This window comes from Erinaceus europaeus, chromosome 12, assembly GCF_950295315.1.
Source record: "Erinaceus europaeus chromosome 12, mEriEur2.1, whole genome shotgun sequence".
Classification (NCBI taxonomy): Eukaryota; Metazoa; Chordata; class Mammalia; order Eulipotyphla; family Erinaceidae; genus Erinaceus; species Erinaceus europaeus.
The window spans coordinates 36,083,561-36,100,717 of NC_080173.1; the positions used below are offsets into that span (position 1 = coordinate 36,083,561).

The 17,157-nt window shown below is 40.2% G+C and overlaps 1 protein-coding gene across 3 annotated transcripts in view; it reads right to left on the reverse strand.

The window, feature by feature from the left end:
• The window catches only part of CACNA2D3 (calcium voltage-gated channel auxiliary subunit alpha2delta 3), a 1,089,122-nt gene that overhangs the window by 184,690 nt on the left and 887,275 nt on the right, over window positions 1–17,157 (reverse strand). For all 3 annotated transcript variants that reach the window (XM_060203105.1, XM_060203104.1, XM_060203106.1), the window contains exons 26-27: window positions 11,685–11,806; window positions 10,819–10,899 (exon numbers count right to left, since the gene is read on the reverse strand). In XM_060203105.1, coding sequence (XP_060059088.1) covers window positions 10,819–10,899; window positions 11,685–11,806 — 203 coding nt within the window. The remainder of the gene's footprint in view (window positions 1–10,818; window positions 10,900–11,684; window positions 11,807–17,157) is intronic.

Genomic DNA, 17,157 nt, shown 5'->3' on the forward strand with positions numbered 1-17,157 from the left:
AAGGATAAAGAAAGGATCCTAAAGGCTGTAAGAGAAAAACAAAAAGTCACATACAGGGGAAAACCCACAAGATTATGAGCAGACTTCACCACTCAAACTCTAAAAGCCAGAAGAGAATGGCAAGTTATCTATCGAGCTCCGAATGAAAAAGGGTTTCAACCAAGGATAATATATCTTGCTAGACTTTCATTCAGACTAGATGGAGGGTTAAAAACCTTCTCAGACAGACAACAGTTAAAGGAGGCAACCATCACCAACCCTGCCCTGAAAGAGGTTCTAAAAGGCCTCTTATAAACAAGAACATCACCATAATACTTGCCATATATCAGATTAAATAAAAATTATTGAATAATGGCACTACAATACGTTAAATCCATAATATCAACAAATGTCAGTGGCTTAAATGCACCCATTAAAAGGCACAGAGTGAGAGGATAGATCAGGAAACACAACCCAACCATATGCTGCTTGCAAGAATCCCATCTGACCCAACAAGACAAACACAGGCTTAAAGTGAAAGGATGGAAAATTATCATACAGGCTAATGGACCACAAAAAAAAAAAAGGCAGGAACAGCCATTCTCATCTCTCTCACAACAGAATTTGAATTAAAGTAATAAAAGATAGGCAAGGCCATTACATAATGACTATAGGATCAATCAACCAAGAAGATTTAACAATTATTAACATCTATGCACCCAATGAAGGCCCATCTAAATACATCAAACACCTACTGAAAGAAGTTCAAAAATACATCAATAGGGAGTCGGGCAGTAGTGCAGCGCGTTAAGCGCAGGTGGCACAAAGCACAAGGACTGGTGTAAGGAATCCTGGTTCAAGCCATGGCTCCCCACCTGCAGGGGAATCGCTTCACAAGAGATGAAGTAGGTCTGCAGCTGTCTATCTTTCTATCCCCCTCTCTGTATTCCCCCCCTCTCCATTTCTCTCTTTCCTATTCAACAATGATGACACAATAATAACCACAACAATAAAACAACAAGGACAACAAAAGGGAATAAATAAAATAAATTAAATTAAAAAATGCATCAATAGTAACACAATAATAGTGGGAGATTTTAATACCCCACTACCCCACTCTCACACTTAGACAGATCAACAAGCAGAGAATCAACAAAGAAACAAGAGAATTAAATGAAGAGATGGACAGACTAGACTTCCTGGACATTTTCAGAGTCCTTCACCCTAAAAAATACACATTCTTTCCAAATCCACACAGCACATACTCAAGGACAGACCACATGTTAGGCTACAAAGACAGCATCAAAAATTGAAAAGCATTGAAATTATCCCAAGTATCTTCTCAGACCACAGTGCAGTAAAGCTAACATTTAACGACAGAAAATTACTAAAAGTCACAGAATTTGGAAACTAAGCAACATACTGCTTAAGAACTGCTGGGTCAGAGAGACACTCAAGCAAGAAATTCAGATGTTCCTGGAAACAAATGAAAATGAAGACACAAGCTATCAAAATATTTGGGACACTGCTAAAGCAGTACTGAGAGGGATATTCATAGCCATATAATCACATATTAAAGAAAAAGAAAAAACTCAAATAATCGACCTTACTGCACACTTTAAGGACATAGAGGAACAAAGGAACCCTAAAGCAACCAAAAGGACAGAAATCACTAAAATTAGAGCAGAAATAAACAACATCGAAAATAAGAGAACCATACAAAAGATCAATGAAGCCAAATGTTGGTTCTTTGAAAAATTAAACAAGATTGACAAACTCACTAAAAAAAAAAAAAAAAAAAAAAAAGGAGAAGACTCAAATTAATAGAATTGTAAACGATAGAGGATATAGCACAACTGACACCACAGAAATCCAGAAAATCATATGAAACTTCTATGAAGAACTATACACCACTAAGCTAGAAAATCTGGAAGAAATGGAAGAATTCCTAGAAACATATGCCCTTCCAAAACTGAACCAAGAAGAACTACAAAACCTAAATACACCAATCACAGACAAAGAAATAGAAACAGTTATTAAGAATCTCCCCAACAACAAAAGTCCTGGACCAGATGGCTTCACAAACAAATTCTACAAAACCTTCAGGAAAAAGTTAATACCCATACTTATAAAGCTTTTCAACAAGATTGAGAAACAGGAACACTCCCTTCCACCTTCTATGAAGCCAAAATTACCCTGATACCAAAAGCAGATAGGGACACCACAAAAAAAGGAAAACTACAAAACAATATCTCCGATGAACATAGATGGCAAAATATTAAACAAGATCTTGGCCAACCAGATATTGCAGTATATCAAAAAGATTGTTCATCATGACCAAGTGGGATATATCCAAAGAATGCAAGCCTGTAAGTCAATCAATGTCATTCACCACATCAATAAAAGCAAAGCCAAAAATCACATGATTATCACAACAGATGCAGAGAAAGCCTTTGACAAAAATCCAACACCCTTTCATGTTGAAAACACTACAAAAAAAAAAAAAGGGACTAGATGGGGAATTCCTCAAGATAGTGGAGTCCATATATAGCAGAACTACAGCCAACATTATACTAAATAGAAGCTGAAAGCATTCCCCCTCAGATCAGGGACTAGACAGGGATGTCCATTATCACTATTACTCTTCAACATAGTATTGGAAGTTCTTGCCACAACAATCAGGCATGAAAAAGAAATCAAAGGAATACATATTGGAAGGGAAGAAGTCAAGCTCTCACTATCTGCAGATGATATGATTGTATACATAGAAAAACCTAAATAATCCAGAAGAAAGCTACTGGAAGTTATTAGGCAAGGTGCAAGGTGTCAGGCTACAAAATCAATGTACAAAAATCAGTGGCATTTCTTTATGCAAACACTAAATCTAAAGAGGGTGAGGATGGATGTTCAGTTTCACGGGGGTGGTGTGTGGGGGGGAGGAGGAAAACTGGGGTGGGACAAAGTCTTTTAGTGGTGGGAATGGTGTTTATGTACAATCCTATCAATTTGTAGTCAGATAAATCACTATTTAATTACTATGAGAGGGGAAAATTGATTGATTTAATGTCTCAAACTTTTTAAATCACAGAATCTTTTTAATTTATAGGCTTGCTCTTTGATATGTTGAGTCTCTTAAAAGCTTAGACCAGGAAGAACAGAAGCAACCAGTGGCATAGCTATATACGAATAATGTCAAAGGACATAAATTATGGTGATGTTGTGTATGATATAGAAAATCCTAACAAAGGATTTTTCAAAGTTAACCCAGTTACCAAATAAAGTGATTATAGCAAGAAGTAGCTATTGTCTTCTTAAATCCTAAGAAAGCAGGAACCTCCCGTTTCCTCTATATAGCCTAGTCCTGAAACCTGTAGCTTGGGGCTCACTTTCCTGCATGCTTCTCTCATTTCATACCAAATGATATTGCATCCATCAATCCCAACCTAGTCAATGCAAGGACTACCATCTCAGCAAGGTTCTCTTCAGACTGTGTCCAGAGATATCAGGCATGGAATGTCAACACTTCACTCTCATTACTCACGTGAGACCTTTCCTTTCTTTAGTCACTATCAGGCCACCCCATCAGCTGGGGCCCTAATTGGGGATTCCTGAGATTCCCAAATAGACATGATGGGCCCAGACCTCGAATAAATCACTCTCTCCATTGTTACCGGTCATCTCTATCAGGAACAACACAATAGACCCTTTTGTGGGCCCCCATAGGACCTTGCCTTCAACTTGGATCAACAATGGTAGAGAATGTTCCATCCTCTGAAGGGAGGCTAGACAACATACTCTATGCTACACCTGAGGAAGATGGGTCCTGATATTGGGGCAGCTTGGAATGTTCTTACTTAGGACCACAGGATGTGACCTCAAATCTATAGGGATGCAGAGGTCACATAGGCTCCTAAGCTGAATATGGGCCCCAGATCACATCAAATTGATGGGGTTTACAATAAACAATATTTATACACCTTTCCCATATTTGGGAGCTACTTTCTTCCCTGATCCAGCTTTCTGGTTCTTCTGCCAGCCATGACATCATCTCCCCAGATAATAATTAGGATCCACCTGCATATCAGATTTCTGGCTCAGGCAAACAAAACAAACAAACAAACAAAAAACTAGTATAGCCACTGGCCCTTTGCAATATAACTAAAATATGCCTACTAGCTATCTACAAAACAGAGATCTCCCCAACTCTTCACCTGCACTATTCCAGCCTTTAGGTCCATGATTGGTCAACAATTTGTTTGGTTTTGTATGTTAACTCTCTTTTCAACCAGCAGGTTCTAGATGCCAGCAGGATGCTGACCAGACTTCTCTGGACAGACAACCCCACCAGTGTTGTTAAAATTCTGGATGGCTCCAGCTGGCTGGGCTAGCTTCACGGTGGGTAACAGAGACGCGGAGACAACGGCTGGGCAGGGAAGCTGTATTTCTTTATTCACGAAAAACGATTCATAAACTAAGACAAACTAATTACCAAACAGAACTCTGCTGTCTCTTTGCGGCGGCACAAGCACTCCCTCTTACTCTCGAACTCAGGAACTCTCCAACTCTGGAACTCTGGAACTCTCTTACTGGGGAACCCTCTGAAACTCTCGCACTCTTGAACTCAGGAACCCTCTCTCGGGGTTCCTTGGGGCGGGGCCAAGCGGGCCCGCAAAATTAACTGGACTGATCCAATTCTCTTGGCGGGGGAGGGCTAGAACAAACCAATGTAAAGCATACGACACACCAGTGCCCTGGAGCTCTGCTTCCCTGGAACCTTTCCCCAATAGGGAAAGAGAAAGACAGGCTGGGAGTATGGATCGACCTGTCAACGCTCATGTTCAGCAGAGAAGCAATTACAGAAGCCAGACCGTCTACCTTCTGCATCCTACCTTGGGTCCATACTCTCAGAGGGTTAAAGAATAGGAAAGCTATCAGGAGAGGGGATGGGATACAGACTTCTGGTGGTGGGAACTGTGTGAATTTGTAGCCCTCTTATCCTATCCTTTAGTCAATATTTCCTTTTTATAAATAGAATTTTTTTTTTAAAGTTGTAGCTTGTTTGCGTTACATAAGTGCATTTTGAAATGTAAATTATGCCTTAATAAATGTGGTCACAAAACTGTTTCTGTAAGAAACAAATGCCTCTACTGTCTACTTCTCTTTCTGGCAATGATCAGATCAACTGTTTTAAGCATCATCACCTTGGATACTTGGATCTCAGAAAAGACATCTGCTGATGCAAAGATAATCACGGGGGCAACACAGTTCCTGTTAGGATGAGACACTAAATAACTTTCCTATTCTTTAAAACATTTATGTTGGTCTGGATCATATTACAGGGTGGTTTGGTGTTCTGATGATAAATGCCTCAGAAGAATTGTGTTCCTGTTGTCTAGTTAGTAAACTCTGCAAGTTTATGTATTTGCATATAACAGATGAATGTGAATTCACTCATTTAGTCAACGTTTCTGACAAATTCAGTGCATGTCAGTCCTTTGTACTTTGCACCAGGAATGAGAAGGTAGTTGGAACTATCACTGTTCTTGAAGACTTTCAAATTTACTTAAGAAAGTACTAACTACATTTTTAGACAGATGTTTTATTTACTTTATCTAAATGAGAGAGACATACAGAGAGAAAAATTCAAAGAGACAAGAACACTGCTTAACTCTGGCTTATGGTGGTGTAGGGGCTTGAACTTGGGATCTTAGAGCCTCAGGCATGAAAGTCTTTTGTATAACCATTGTGTTGTCTCCATATTCATTACTTAAGTAATTAAACTGGCATGTTTAGTAAAGAGTTTAGCTGTTGATGTCAAATTTGTATTTTAAAGTAAATATCAAGAATTTAAATGTTGTTTTCTATTCCTTAAAAATTCACAAATCTAAGCTTCTTTAAAAAAAATCAAGGTTATACATTGTGTATCATCATAAGGAGAGTCTAGAAAAAGAATGGGGAGATGAGAGGAAAACTGCTTTGTCTAACTTGCATGTTTTTTTTTTTTCTTCTCCAGGCAATTCCAAGGAGAGGAAAACTGCTTTGTCTAACTTGCACGTTTTTTTTTTCTTCTCCAGGCAATTCCTTCCCAAACTTGCATGGTGGAAGCAGTACCTACAACTTTGGTCAACAGGACCCAGTCTCTCCATTGGGAGTGGAATAGGAAATCAACGCCTTCTATGATCTAGGTCATTTAAGAACCCAGGTTAGTAACTATATAAAGGCAAAGCAGGTTTCTAAGTTCTATCCAACTTATAGTATTATGCTCCAGGTACTCCACTGGGTTATGATGTAAGGGACAGTAGATTAAAATGAAATAGTTTGGGACTGGGTGGTGGTGCACCTGGTTGTGTGCACATGCTACAATGTACAAGGACCCAGGTTCAAGCTCTCAGTCCCCTCTTTCAGGGAGAAAACTTTGCAAGTGGTGAAGCAAGTCTGCATGTATCTCTCTGTCTCTCCCTTTCTATCATCCCCTTCCCTCTCAATTTCTAGCTGTCTCTATCCAGTATAGAAACAAAAGTGTTTTAAAAGATGACAAAGTCAGGAGTTGGGCTGTAGCGCAGCAGGTTAAGCGCAGGTGGCACAAAGCACAAGGACCGGCGTAAGGATCCCGGTTCAAGGTCTGGCTCCCCACCTGCAGGGGAGTCGCTTCACAAGAGATGAAGCAGGTCTGCAGGTGTCTATCTTTCTCTCCCCCTCTCTGTCTTCCCCCTCCTCTCTCCATTTCTCTCTGTCCTATCCAACAACAAGGACAACAATAATAACTACAACAATAAAACAACAAGGGCAACATAAGGGAATAAATAAATAAAAGAAAAATTTTTTAAAAGAGGCAAAAAATTACAATGTCTATGGACCAGCAAAATAGCTCACTTGCATAATGCACTACTTAACCATGTGTGCAACTCCAGTTCAAACCCGGCCCACCACCATGATGAGGTAATCTTCAGTGCTCTGGTCTTGGTCAGTCAGTTTCTCTCTCTCTCCTCTCTCTCCTTTCTCTCTCCTCTCTCTCTCTCTCTCTCTCTCTCTCTCTCTCTCATAATAATAAAAAATAAAATAACAATGTATTTGATCTCTGGAGGCTTCTCAATAATTTTATCAAGTTTTTACCTTGTGTAAACATGGTATTCAAAAGAGTTGCTATTTTACAGTTCTCTGGGTGAGGGGAAGAATGTTAATGACAGGGTCTGGTTATTCTTCATTTATATCTAGCGTACTTGGTAAAAGCAGAAGCACAGGAAATACTTATTGGATGAAAGAATGAATGTAAGTGCTACTGAATTGAAGATAACAATGGACATCCTCCCCCAAATTTTTGTTTCTGTTTTCACATTTTCCACAAATTAAAACCAGACTAAGGCTAGCCCAACCATGTTGCAGATACACCTTCAAGAGACTTAAGATCACACATGTATCAAGTTATAGAGAGAATGACAAATCTATATGAACCTTGCAATCTAAGGCTTTTAATTCCAATAACAACAGAAAAATGGGGTAAAGACTGACACACAGAGAAGGTTCCAAGGCTTTGGAGAAACTTGGTAGATTAGAAAGAAAGTCTTAGCACTTCTTCCTTTGCAGCAGAAAAGCAATTAAGGGTACACAGCACATTCATGGCAGCTGGAGAGCTGGCACAATCCTCAAGAGGAGGACTGTAAGCAATGTCATAGGCCAAGAAGATGGATGGCCCATTTGTGCACTGGGGCTGATGTATAAATGGAACCCTGCCCAATCTGACTGCCCTTTCTTCAAACATGTCATTGACAGATGGGTATCTAGATGCTTTTGTTTTAAAAAGAAAACACACCAAAAAAAAAAAAAAAGGAAAGAAAAGAAAATAAAGGGAATAAAACTAAGCAAAACAAGACACTCTTTCTGTTTCAAACAGATACACACTGCATGAACATGAGAATATCAGATTAGGCATGGGAGCAGAGCAGGCCTTTGAAAAAAGTCCTTGATAATTATGCACCAAGCTGTATACCTTTCCTTTCAGATAAATTTCAACTTGATACATGATTTCATTGAAGCCCCAAATTATTGCCAGTTGGCTGTTCCCCATCTGCTGCAGCAGGCACATTGGTGGGGGACAGGCCCACTCACATCTTCACATTCACCTACCCAAACAAGGCTTCATCCCTAATTATAAGAAGCTTTCTTTAACTTAGAATGGTAAACAGTGTCTGCTTACACTGAGGAAACAGACAGAAGAAAGTCACCAAACCTAGTCACACAGTGACATGACTGGTGAGCCAGACACAGTGGAAGCTGAGGGGAAGAGTTGAATCAGCTGTTCTGCTGTTGGATACAGAGAGGTCCTCTTGAGGTCATAGTCCTCATGATGTGGCATCCACACCTGCCCTTAGGATCTAACCCAAGCAGCTGTGTATCACTTTATGTCTACTAAATCTACTTAGAGAAAAGGCTATGGATGGGGATGGATGGAGGAGCACCTGGGTCAGTTCACATGTTACAATGCACAAGGACCCAGGTTTGAGTCCCTGGTTCCCACCTACAGGAGGAAAGCTCTGCGAATGGTGAAGCAGTGCTGCAGGTGTCTCTCTGTCTATCACCCCCTTCCCTCTTGATTTCTGGCTGGCTTTATCCAATAAATAAATAAATAAAGATAATAAAAAATTAAAAGAAGAAAAGGTTATGAATAATTAGTTTTACATGGTAAAAACTAAATACAGTTTCTCTAATAATCATGTCTCTTTGTCTGACTATGTGACTTTCTTCTGAAAATGGGGACTGGTTGACATGTATTGAGAAGCACTAGAAAGAAATATCTCTTTTTCACCCTGCCAGGGTGGGTCAAACCTGCTGTGACCTACTATGTAAGTCAATAATAGATCAGCAAACCACCTGGAAAGATCATATTCTTCTTCAGCGTAGACATAGAATCCCCAGGTTGAATCTATGTTTTGCCCAAGCTGTTATAGATAGCTCTGTACTATTAGACACTTGGGGAAAACTGAGAATAGCCTGTACACTTGAGTCCAAATAAATGAGATAGGTTCAGTTGTCTTATAGCTACTGGCATACTGCCTAATGAGAAAACCAAAGAAGTTTCAAAAGGAAAGTTCAAACAACTAGAAAATTCAGTCAAGAATGTCTTGGACACCTGTTGCGCATGGTCCCAGTTTCAGGGACATAGCATATCTCCAGAACAAGCTGGCTGGGCTAGCCTGGTGGTAAGCAAGTCTAATCTCCTCTAAGAAAAAATAAATCTTCCTGAGTTAAATGATCCTGTTTCCTACTTTCCTCAAGGAACATGAGATGTTAAGTGATAAAATTTGAAGACAGCAATCATGAATCTTTAGAGCCTTTATCTACTGGCTGATTAGTTATAGATCTGCCAAGTTCAAGATGAGTTATAGGTCATATACCTAAGACTGTCTTCCTGCCAGACCCCACGATCCAGAAATCACCAGGGCAACTGTCCCCCAAATCTTCCAATTCTTGCTAATCTAATTATAATGCATAGATTAAGTCAAAAATGAAGTGGGGGTATTAAACTGCCAGTGTTTCCTAGCCAAAGAATAACCACTTGAAGAATATCTGCTCCATCTGCATTCTTGCCCATAAATATTTTAGTGAGTGAAGACACAGAAGAAGTTGATGTGCATGGTCACTCTGAAGTACAATTTATTGGGGGAGGGGTAGAGTGACTTCTTAGTAAACATTGTCTCCCTTTGATATATCTAGTGACTATCAGGATGGAATTTGAAGGCTGTCAAATCAATCCCATCTATCAATCAGTGGGTTTCACAATTATTTATAAAAAATATTAAAAAAGCACCAGATATGCTTTCAAGCTCCATTTTTCTCAGCACCTGTCCTCAAAGGAGAGTTTTTGGCAGCTTCTGGTCCTTTAGGTTAAATGCTACCAACAAGAATCCTCAACAAGCCCAAAATGCCCACTGCTATTCTTGAAAGATGAGAGAAGTGGCAAAAGCCAGAAACAGAGTTTATTTCACAATTTAAGACTGTACTGCCAATTATAAAATGCCTTGGCTTTTCCCCAAACCTATGACCACAATCACGTCTAACTCTAATCTCCACTGGGAATAGGTGATAAAAAAAAAAAAAACAACTTTGGGCTATAACCAGCAAAATAACTCATTTGAAAAGTATATTTGCTTTGTCATGGGCATGTCCCAGGTTTGAGCCAAGCCCCCATTGCACTAATGGAAATTTCTGTGCTGTGGTGTCTTTCTCTCTATCTATCTCTATCTCTCAATCTGAAAAAAATTAGTCTAGCATTATGAAGCCTCGGTGAAGATGACAGAAAATGAAGTCTTAGACTCTTCAGAGAAGAGAACACTTCACCTCTGTAGGTGTAAATCACATCCAGAATTTCCTTGTATGCCTACTATTATCCTAGTATTAAAGAAGAGATTTGGACCTTTCTCTACATTACCATGCTTCCTGCAACTATCAAGAATGCTTTTCTACAAGGAACAACACTTCTTATGTCTCAGTTTTTAAAAGAATATATGTATTTATCAATCTGATAGATCCTTGGAACATGTAATGCCAGGAATCGAACTTGAGACCTCAAGTGTGTAAGTCCATTACTCAAGCCACTGAATCCCCTCCCAGAACACTATCTCAGGGTTTTAAAAGGAGAAATTTCATCTTTCAAATCAAACACACCCAGTTGTTAGATTCTGGTGCTGATAAGGATTAACACCCACCTGAACAAGAAGAACTTATTTTTATCTTTTAAAACCTATCTTCTGGAGAGTAAATATACTCACAGTAGTAGTTGAGGGACTCAGTGAAGGACTGTCATACCTACTTTACATTCATTGATTGAAATCCATCATTTACCTGCCACCACAGGAGACTTCCGTTCATCCAGGAGCTGAATGGATGTGCTTGCTGTCACCACATTACTTTTGTTGACGGCTCCTGTTAAAAGGGAAAATTGTGATCAGACTAGAGATAGTTGACATGCACATGTTAAGAGACTAACAGTGTCTCTATAACCACAGAATGAATGCCCTGAGGCTCAGCTCCCAGAACCTGAGGTGCCCTCCTATGCTGGGTCATCGCGGGTAACACAATCTTGGTAGTAATCACCTTTTTAGGTGACCATTTAGTTTCTTCACATTAAATTGTTCACCACCACAGAGGGAGCACAGATTCTGAGGAAATCTGTGGCTACTGGGAAGTGTTTACTTGTGTCACTCATCATATGTACAACACCTTTCTAAACATAGCAAATGAATCTGCAGGAGATAAAGTTTTAATTAGACTTTTTTTTTTTTACAGTGTGTCAATACCATCAGCTCTGATGTGTTGGTCAAGACACCACAGGTCTATATGATTCTGATTTCAGGCTTAGTTATTATTATTATTATTATTTATGTATTTTTTCTGAGCAAAACTATTCTAAATGCTATGAAACTTGAATGTAAACTTTAATGTAACAGCATTAAAATAAATCTACTGGTAAGTTCTTATTTAAGTTCTACACAATATAAAACTCCAGCCCTACTTCCTGAAATGGTAATTTTGGAAGACTTTGGTTATATAAAAGTTCATTTCACTTATGGTCTACAGAATAGGCCAGTTCAGCACTGGGCCACTACTCAACATTAATTATGTACTGAATTCCAGAAACTTCCTGCATTCAGGAAGCCATGTGCCACCATTCCTAGCCCCCCAGGACCAGCCTCCAACAAGGTACCCACCTGTGCTAAATGGAATGGAGTAGACAAAGCTCCCTGGAATCTGCTCAGCTGCCCTCCGGTACCAGAGAGGGAAATGGTCTGCATTAAAAATGTTCTCCTTGTCTCCAGCCTTCAAGAAGTCCCTTGAAATGGGAAGGAGCAAGAAGAGCATGATATTTCTCAGCAAGGAAAAGCGAGATGTGAGGAAATTCCAACAGCCTTTGTAAAACCAGCATTTGTTTTGAGAACCCCAATCTGTCTTTTTCAATGCAGAGAAGGTTAGAATAACAGGGTACGCCTCCAGATTGTGGAAAAACGCATTGTAGCACAGTGTGGGAAGTGACACAGTGTAAGAAGCATTAGATTCTCAAGCATGAGGTTCTGACTTTGATCCCCGGTCTTGCATGTACCAGAGTGATGATCTAGTTGGTCCTCTGTCTCTCTCCTCCTCTTGTGAGTAAATAAATGAATGTCAAGAGGAATGAGATGTCTTATAGAATACTACAGTCAGACTCTCAATTGGAGCAATGGCTTTACCTAGTGATATCCAATGAACAAACCATCTTAATGTCTGAAGCAAGCAACATGAACACATTTGGTCACATACCCTTGACTGTACACGCAACTCAAGTAAATCTCACTCTTTTCAGAAAAAGCCATGGTAGATCTTTACTCTCTTTCTCTTCCTCTCTGGCTGCACACTGTTCAACCAAACTTACTGGCTATGACTCTGTCCCCTCCAATGCCACCAGCCCACAGAAGTTTGGTCTAGCTAGAAGTCTGGATGCTTTCTCTTCCTGTCAAAATGCACCCATTTCAAAAAGTACCTGAACATTCCTCCCTCACTTTGACAACTTCATTTTCACCTGATCATTTTTAGCAACCTACCCAAGCCACCCTTGGAGGGAAAGAGCTTTGGCTTACAATTTTCCATCCTTCCACAGGTCCACAGATTGTTTCTTTTTGTTTTGTTTCTGAAGATTTGATTCATTAATTAATGATGTAGAGAGGGCAGAAAGAGAACCAGAACATCACCCTGACACCAACAATGCTTGGGACAGAACTCAGGACCTCCTTCTGAAGAGACCATTGTATTGTCTATTGTGCCACCTCACTGATTCTTAAACTGACTTTCCACTGACTTGACTCCTCTCTGAAGACTTACCTCTCCTGCCTAGCACCTGCAGGCCTCAAGAAGTAAATCGTCCAATTCTGGGAGAAAAAAATGACAGCTCAGCTAGTTGCAGAGAGCTTTCAGAAAGGGAGTCCTATCAAGGGACAGTCAGAGTATAGGACAAAGAGTACCCCTTAAATCAGAAACTGCACCTCTTTCAGTCTAATCACTTGCAGCACGGAGCTAGAACACACAGAAGATAAAGTAGTTAAATTCTACACTGTCTAGCACAGTTGGATTGATGTACTAAGCTGATTATTAGAAATCAATGTGATCTTGGCTGCTAAGTGAGGACAAAGTATTCTGAAGTTTTGGACACCCAGGATCCCCTGATTTCCCAATGATGTAGAGCTCATTCCTATGAGAAGAAACCCAGATCACTGGTAGCCACCCTGGAAGTTCTTAACACTGAAATATGTCTCGCTGTAACTTATACCAGCATGCCCAAATTCTTCTCGAAGGACAGAGACCTTATATTCCTTGACACTTTTGGGGTCTGGCACTCTTCAGCATGACTCAGTATGATGTCTGATAATAACAGGATAAATCAAACCTGATCCTTAAAGAGCCCCACTTGTTCAAGGCAATTCACTATCTTTTCTAACATTTTTCTCAACTATTTCTGATTCCTTTTGTATCATGGCCAACTTCACATGCTACAAATTAATTTACAGGATACTCCTGTAAAATGATTTGCTAGCACAACTGGTAATACTAAATGGAAAATATTCTGACAATGACAGAGCCACCAATAAGTCTGTTGATTTAACGCTATAGGAAGACTTTTTTTTCCACAGTTGGCAACACACTCTGCTATTATTCAGAAGGTTGGCTGTCAAGCAGGGTTGAGATGGTACAAAGAGAGGCCAGGAGGTGGCTCATCCGGTAAAGTATACATGTTACCTACACAAGGACCTGGGTTCAAGCTTCTGGTCACCATATGGGAATACCTGCAGGAGGGGGAAGCTTCAGGAATGGTGGAGCAATGCTGCTGTCTCTCTCTCTCTATCTCTGTGTCTCACTCTCTACAAAAAGGAAATAAAAAAACAAAAAATGAGTGGAGTCATACAGGTAAAAGAGGAGCTCCCTATGCTATCTACTGGTCACTCCTGGGTTCAGCCTGACAGACAAGCTTCCCTTGGTGCTGATTTAGTAGTGGGGATGTATATTGATCCTAAAATCATCAGGTCCCAACAATGTTAATGTGTGATCTTTTCAGGCTATTGGTTTTCTTTGCTACAGACATGAGATCCTTCACAAGCCTGACCTGGGCAGGTGTGAGCAGCAGCCTAGGAAGCCCAGACCCAGGAAGGCAAACTCTTCCTTCCACACTAGCCTTAGGAAACTGCCAGAGCTTTCTCACTCAGGTCAGTCTGTTCAGGGTGGTATGCATCAAATTCAGAGAAAAGAGGCCTGCTCATACAGTGGTACTATAAGGAGGGGAAGGGGGTGGGGCACCTTTCATATGGTGGCAGGTAGGAGTCCAGCTTGTCTAGATTTGAGGTGACCCTCAAATCAGTTTAAGAAACTAAACTGGAACTGAGCCCACCTATGTGTTCAACACCTGCTGCCAACTACCAGGCTATAGATTTTGTTTCTGAAGGAAACAAAAAGAGATAACCTGATTTTAGAGTCCCACCCCCTCAAATGTTTTCAGAAAGTAAGAACCTTCTAGGTCAGAGGAAAATCTGTTTCTGGACATTAGCAATGATTGTGCTTTTGTGTGAGACAGGTCTAGGTTTTAGAGTCTTTGGGTGAGTTACCAGATTCAGTTATTGAGTCTCTGTCTCCTACACTGATCTGCAAAAATGGGAACAATGATATTACACTCACAGTATGCTCCTGGAATCACCTGACATCATATGTGAAAGCACCGTGCAACTGTAATGGCATGGACAAATCCATGGGATTCTTAGAGTTCAAGAGTTGTGCTTCATTCTTTGTGGTTTGAGGGGTCCTCTCCCATACAGGACTCTAATGGAGAACAGCAGTTCTACCACAGTGGCTAACATTACTGGATGCTCTGTGTGTGCTAAATGGAGCCCAATTGGCCAGACTGATGAAGCAGAACACACAGGTCATATTGGTATTGGTGGCAGATCAGAGTGTGTGGACTGCAAGTAGCCAACTTTCAAAAGTAGGGGGTGGAACAGGAGACAGAACATTTGTGGAAGAAGGTTCTGGGATGGGAACATTTAGTCACGTACTGATCTTCTCCTCAACACTTTGGACTCTTCTTTGTATGGTGTGTGTGTGTGTGTGTGTGTGTGTGTGTGTGTGTGTGTGTGTGTGTGTGTGTGTGTGTGTGCATTTTATTATTACTACCTTTATTTCTTTTATCAGAGTACTGCTCAGTTCTGGCTTATTGAACCTGAGATCCCAGAGCCTCAGACACGAAAGGTATCTCTCTAACCCAGCCCTATTCTTTCATTAAAAAAATAATTCTGAATATTTTCTAGCCCTGGCTAATAGGATAGATTCAAACAATAAGCTCTCAACAAAGATCATTTAGTTGGAATGTGTAAGTAGGTAAATGATTCTAAGGTCATACTAGTCAAGGTGATTTAGATGAATCAATGATATGAGTTCTTTGACAACTGGATTATTTCACTGTTCCAGATATCCAAAGAGTACTCATTCATTGGCTTCCCAAATCAGTTTGCTTCAACCATTTTTTATCTTGACAGTTACCCTAAGGATTTAGCACCCCCATATGATACACATTCAGACAACAGGTGTGTATCACAGTCATCTTGAGTGAGCTCTTGTCCTATTTCAAATCCATCACAATAACCCAAATATCAGACCATCAAGGGGATTTGTCTTACTATGGTTGCTCTTGTTTGCTTGTTTTACTGATTAAAACCAACAAAGTATTCTCCATTTGAGGTTCAGAAAGTCAATCCCTGTGACCCCTTTTTATCTCTCTGGACCCTACAAAGAGAAAGCTATGGTTATCTTCATGCCTACAGCTGGGGATTGAAACTGAGACCTCAGAGCCTCAGGATTAAATTTTCTCTCTGGGAAAAGAATCGTTCAAAGATAAAGGGCTACTTTCCAAAATGGAGACCCCCCCAAATCTCATCTTCTATAGTCTTACCTTTAGATTCCTGATTATTAAACAATTTTTCTGCTTTATATATTAATGCTTTTTCACCACCAAGTTGCAGATGCTACCCTGATGCCAACCTGACTCTACTGGACATATGACTTCACCAATGTACTCTGGAACACCCACCCCTCCAGAGCTCTGCCCCAATAGGGAAAGATACAAACAGGCTGGGAGTATGGATTGGCCTGCCAATGCCCATGTCTAGTGGAGAAGCAATTACAGACCTTCCATTTTCTGTACCCCATAATGATCCTGGGCCCATGCTCCCAGAGGAATAAAGAATAGGAACAATTCCAGTGGCGGGGTTGGGATGTGGAACTCTGGTTGTGGGAATTGTGTGGAATTGTATCCCTCTTATCCTATGGTCTTGTTGATCATTATTAAATCAATAAAAATAAATAAATGCAAAGAAAAAAAGGGTTAAAGAATATTTTAAATGAAAATAATTAAAACTACAATTTCATAAATGACAAATATGAGATGCCAAGAATGATAAAGTCTTTTTTATGTGAATAAAAATCTATTTATCACAGGGAAATAAGAAATTGTATCCATGTATTAACAACTGTACTATAAACCATTCATCCCTCAATAATGATTTTTAAAAAAAGAAAAAAGTTACTGCTTTGTCATTATTCACTCTCAACACATCCACATCCCACTTATCTTTACAGCATTATTGGATGGTGGGTGTCAGGCAAGAGCATCCCTGGACTGAGCTCTGTGGAAAGGGACACTTCCCCTCCTGCTTGGATCCCTGCTGGGCCAAACTCTTCCATTCTGGTGGTATTTGGGGCACTGGCTAATCCCATGTTCCTTGAAGGGCAGCATATGTGAAATTCCCTAGCATTTCCAATAATACACTTGCAAATTTTCTGAATTTCAGACTCTCTATGTCACTTACCTAATCATGCCTCTTGCTTCCAAGAAAAGAAATTGGGAAGACCTAGCACAAGTCAAACTCAAAAACAGCTTTGAAGAATTAAGGCCCAAGGCTCTCTGTGGGAAGTGAGCTGAGGCTTAAAGGGTATCTCTCTGATACTTTGTTCACTGTCACCTTGCCCACTCTCCATGTGGTGGGTGCTCTCTGGAAGCACAGAGAGACATTGTCCAGCCCAAGCACCCTCACACCACCCACTCTTGGGCATGATGCTCTTTAGACCTCTCGCTGAGTGCTGAGGTACAGAGGTTATTAAATCCCACAGAAA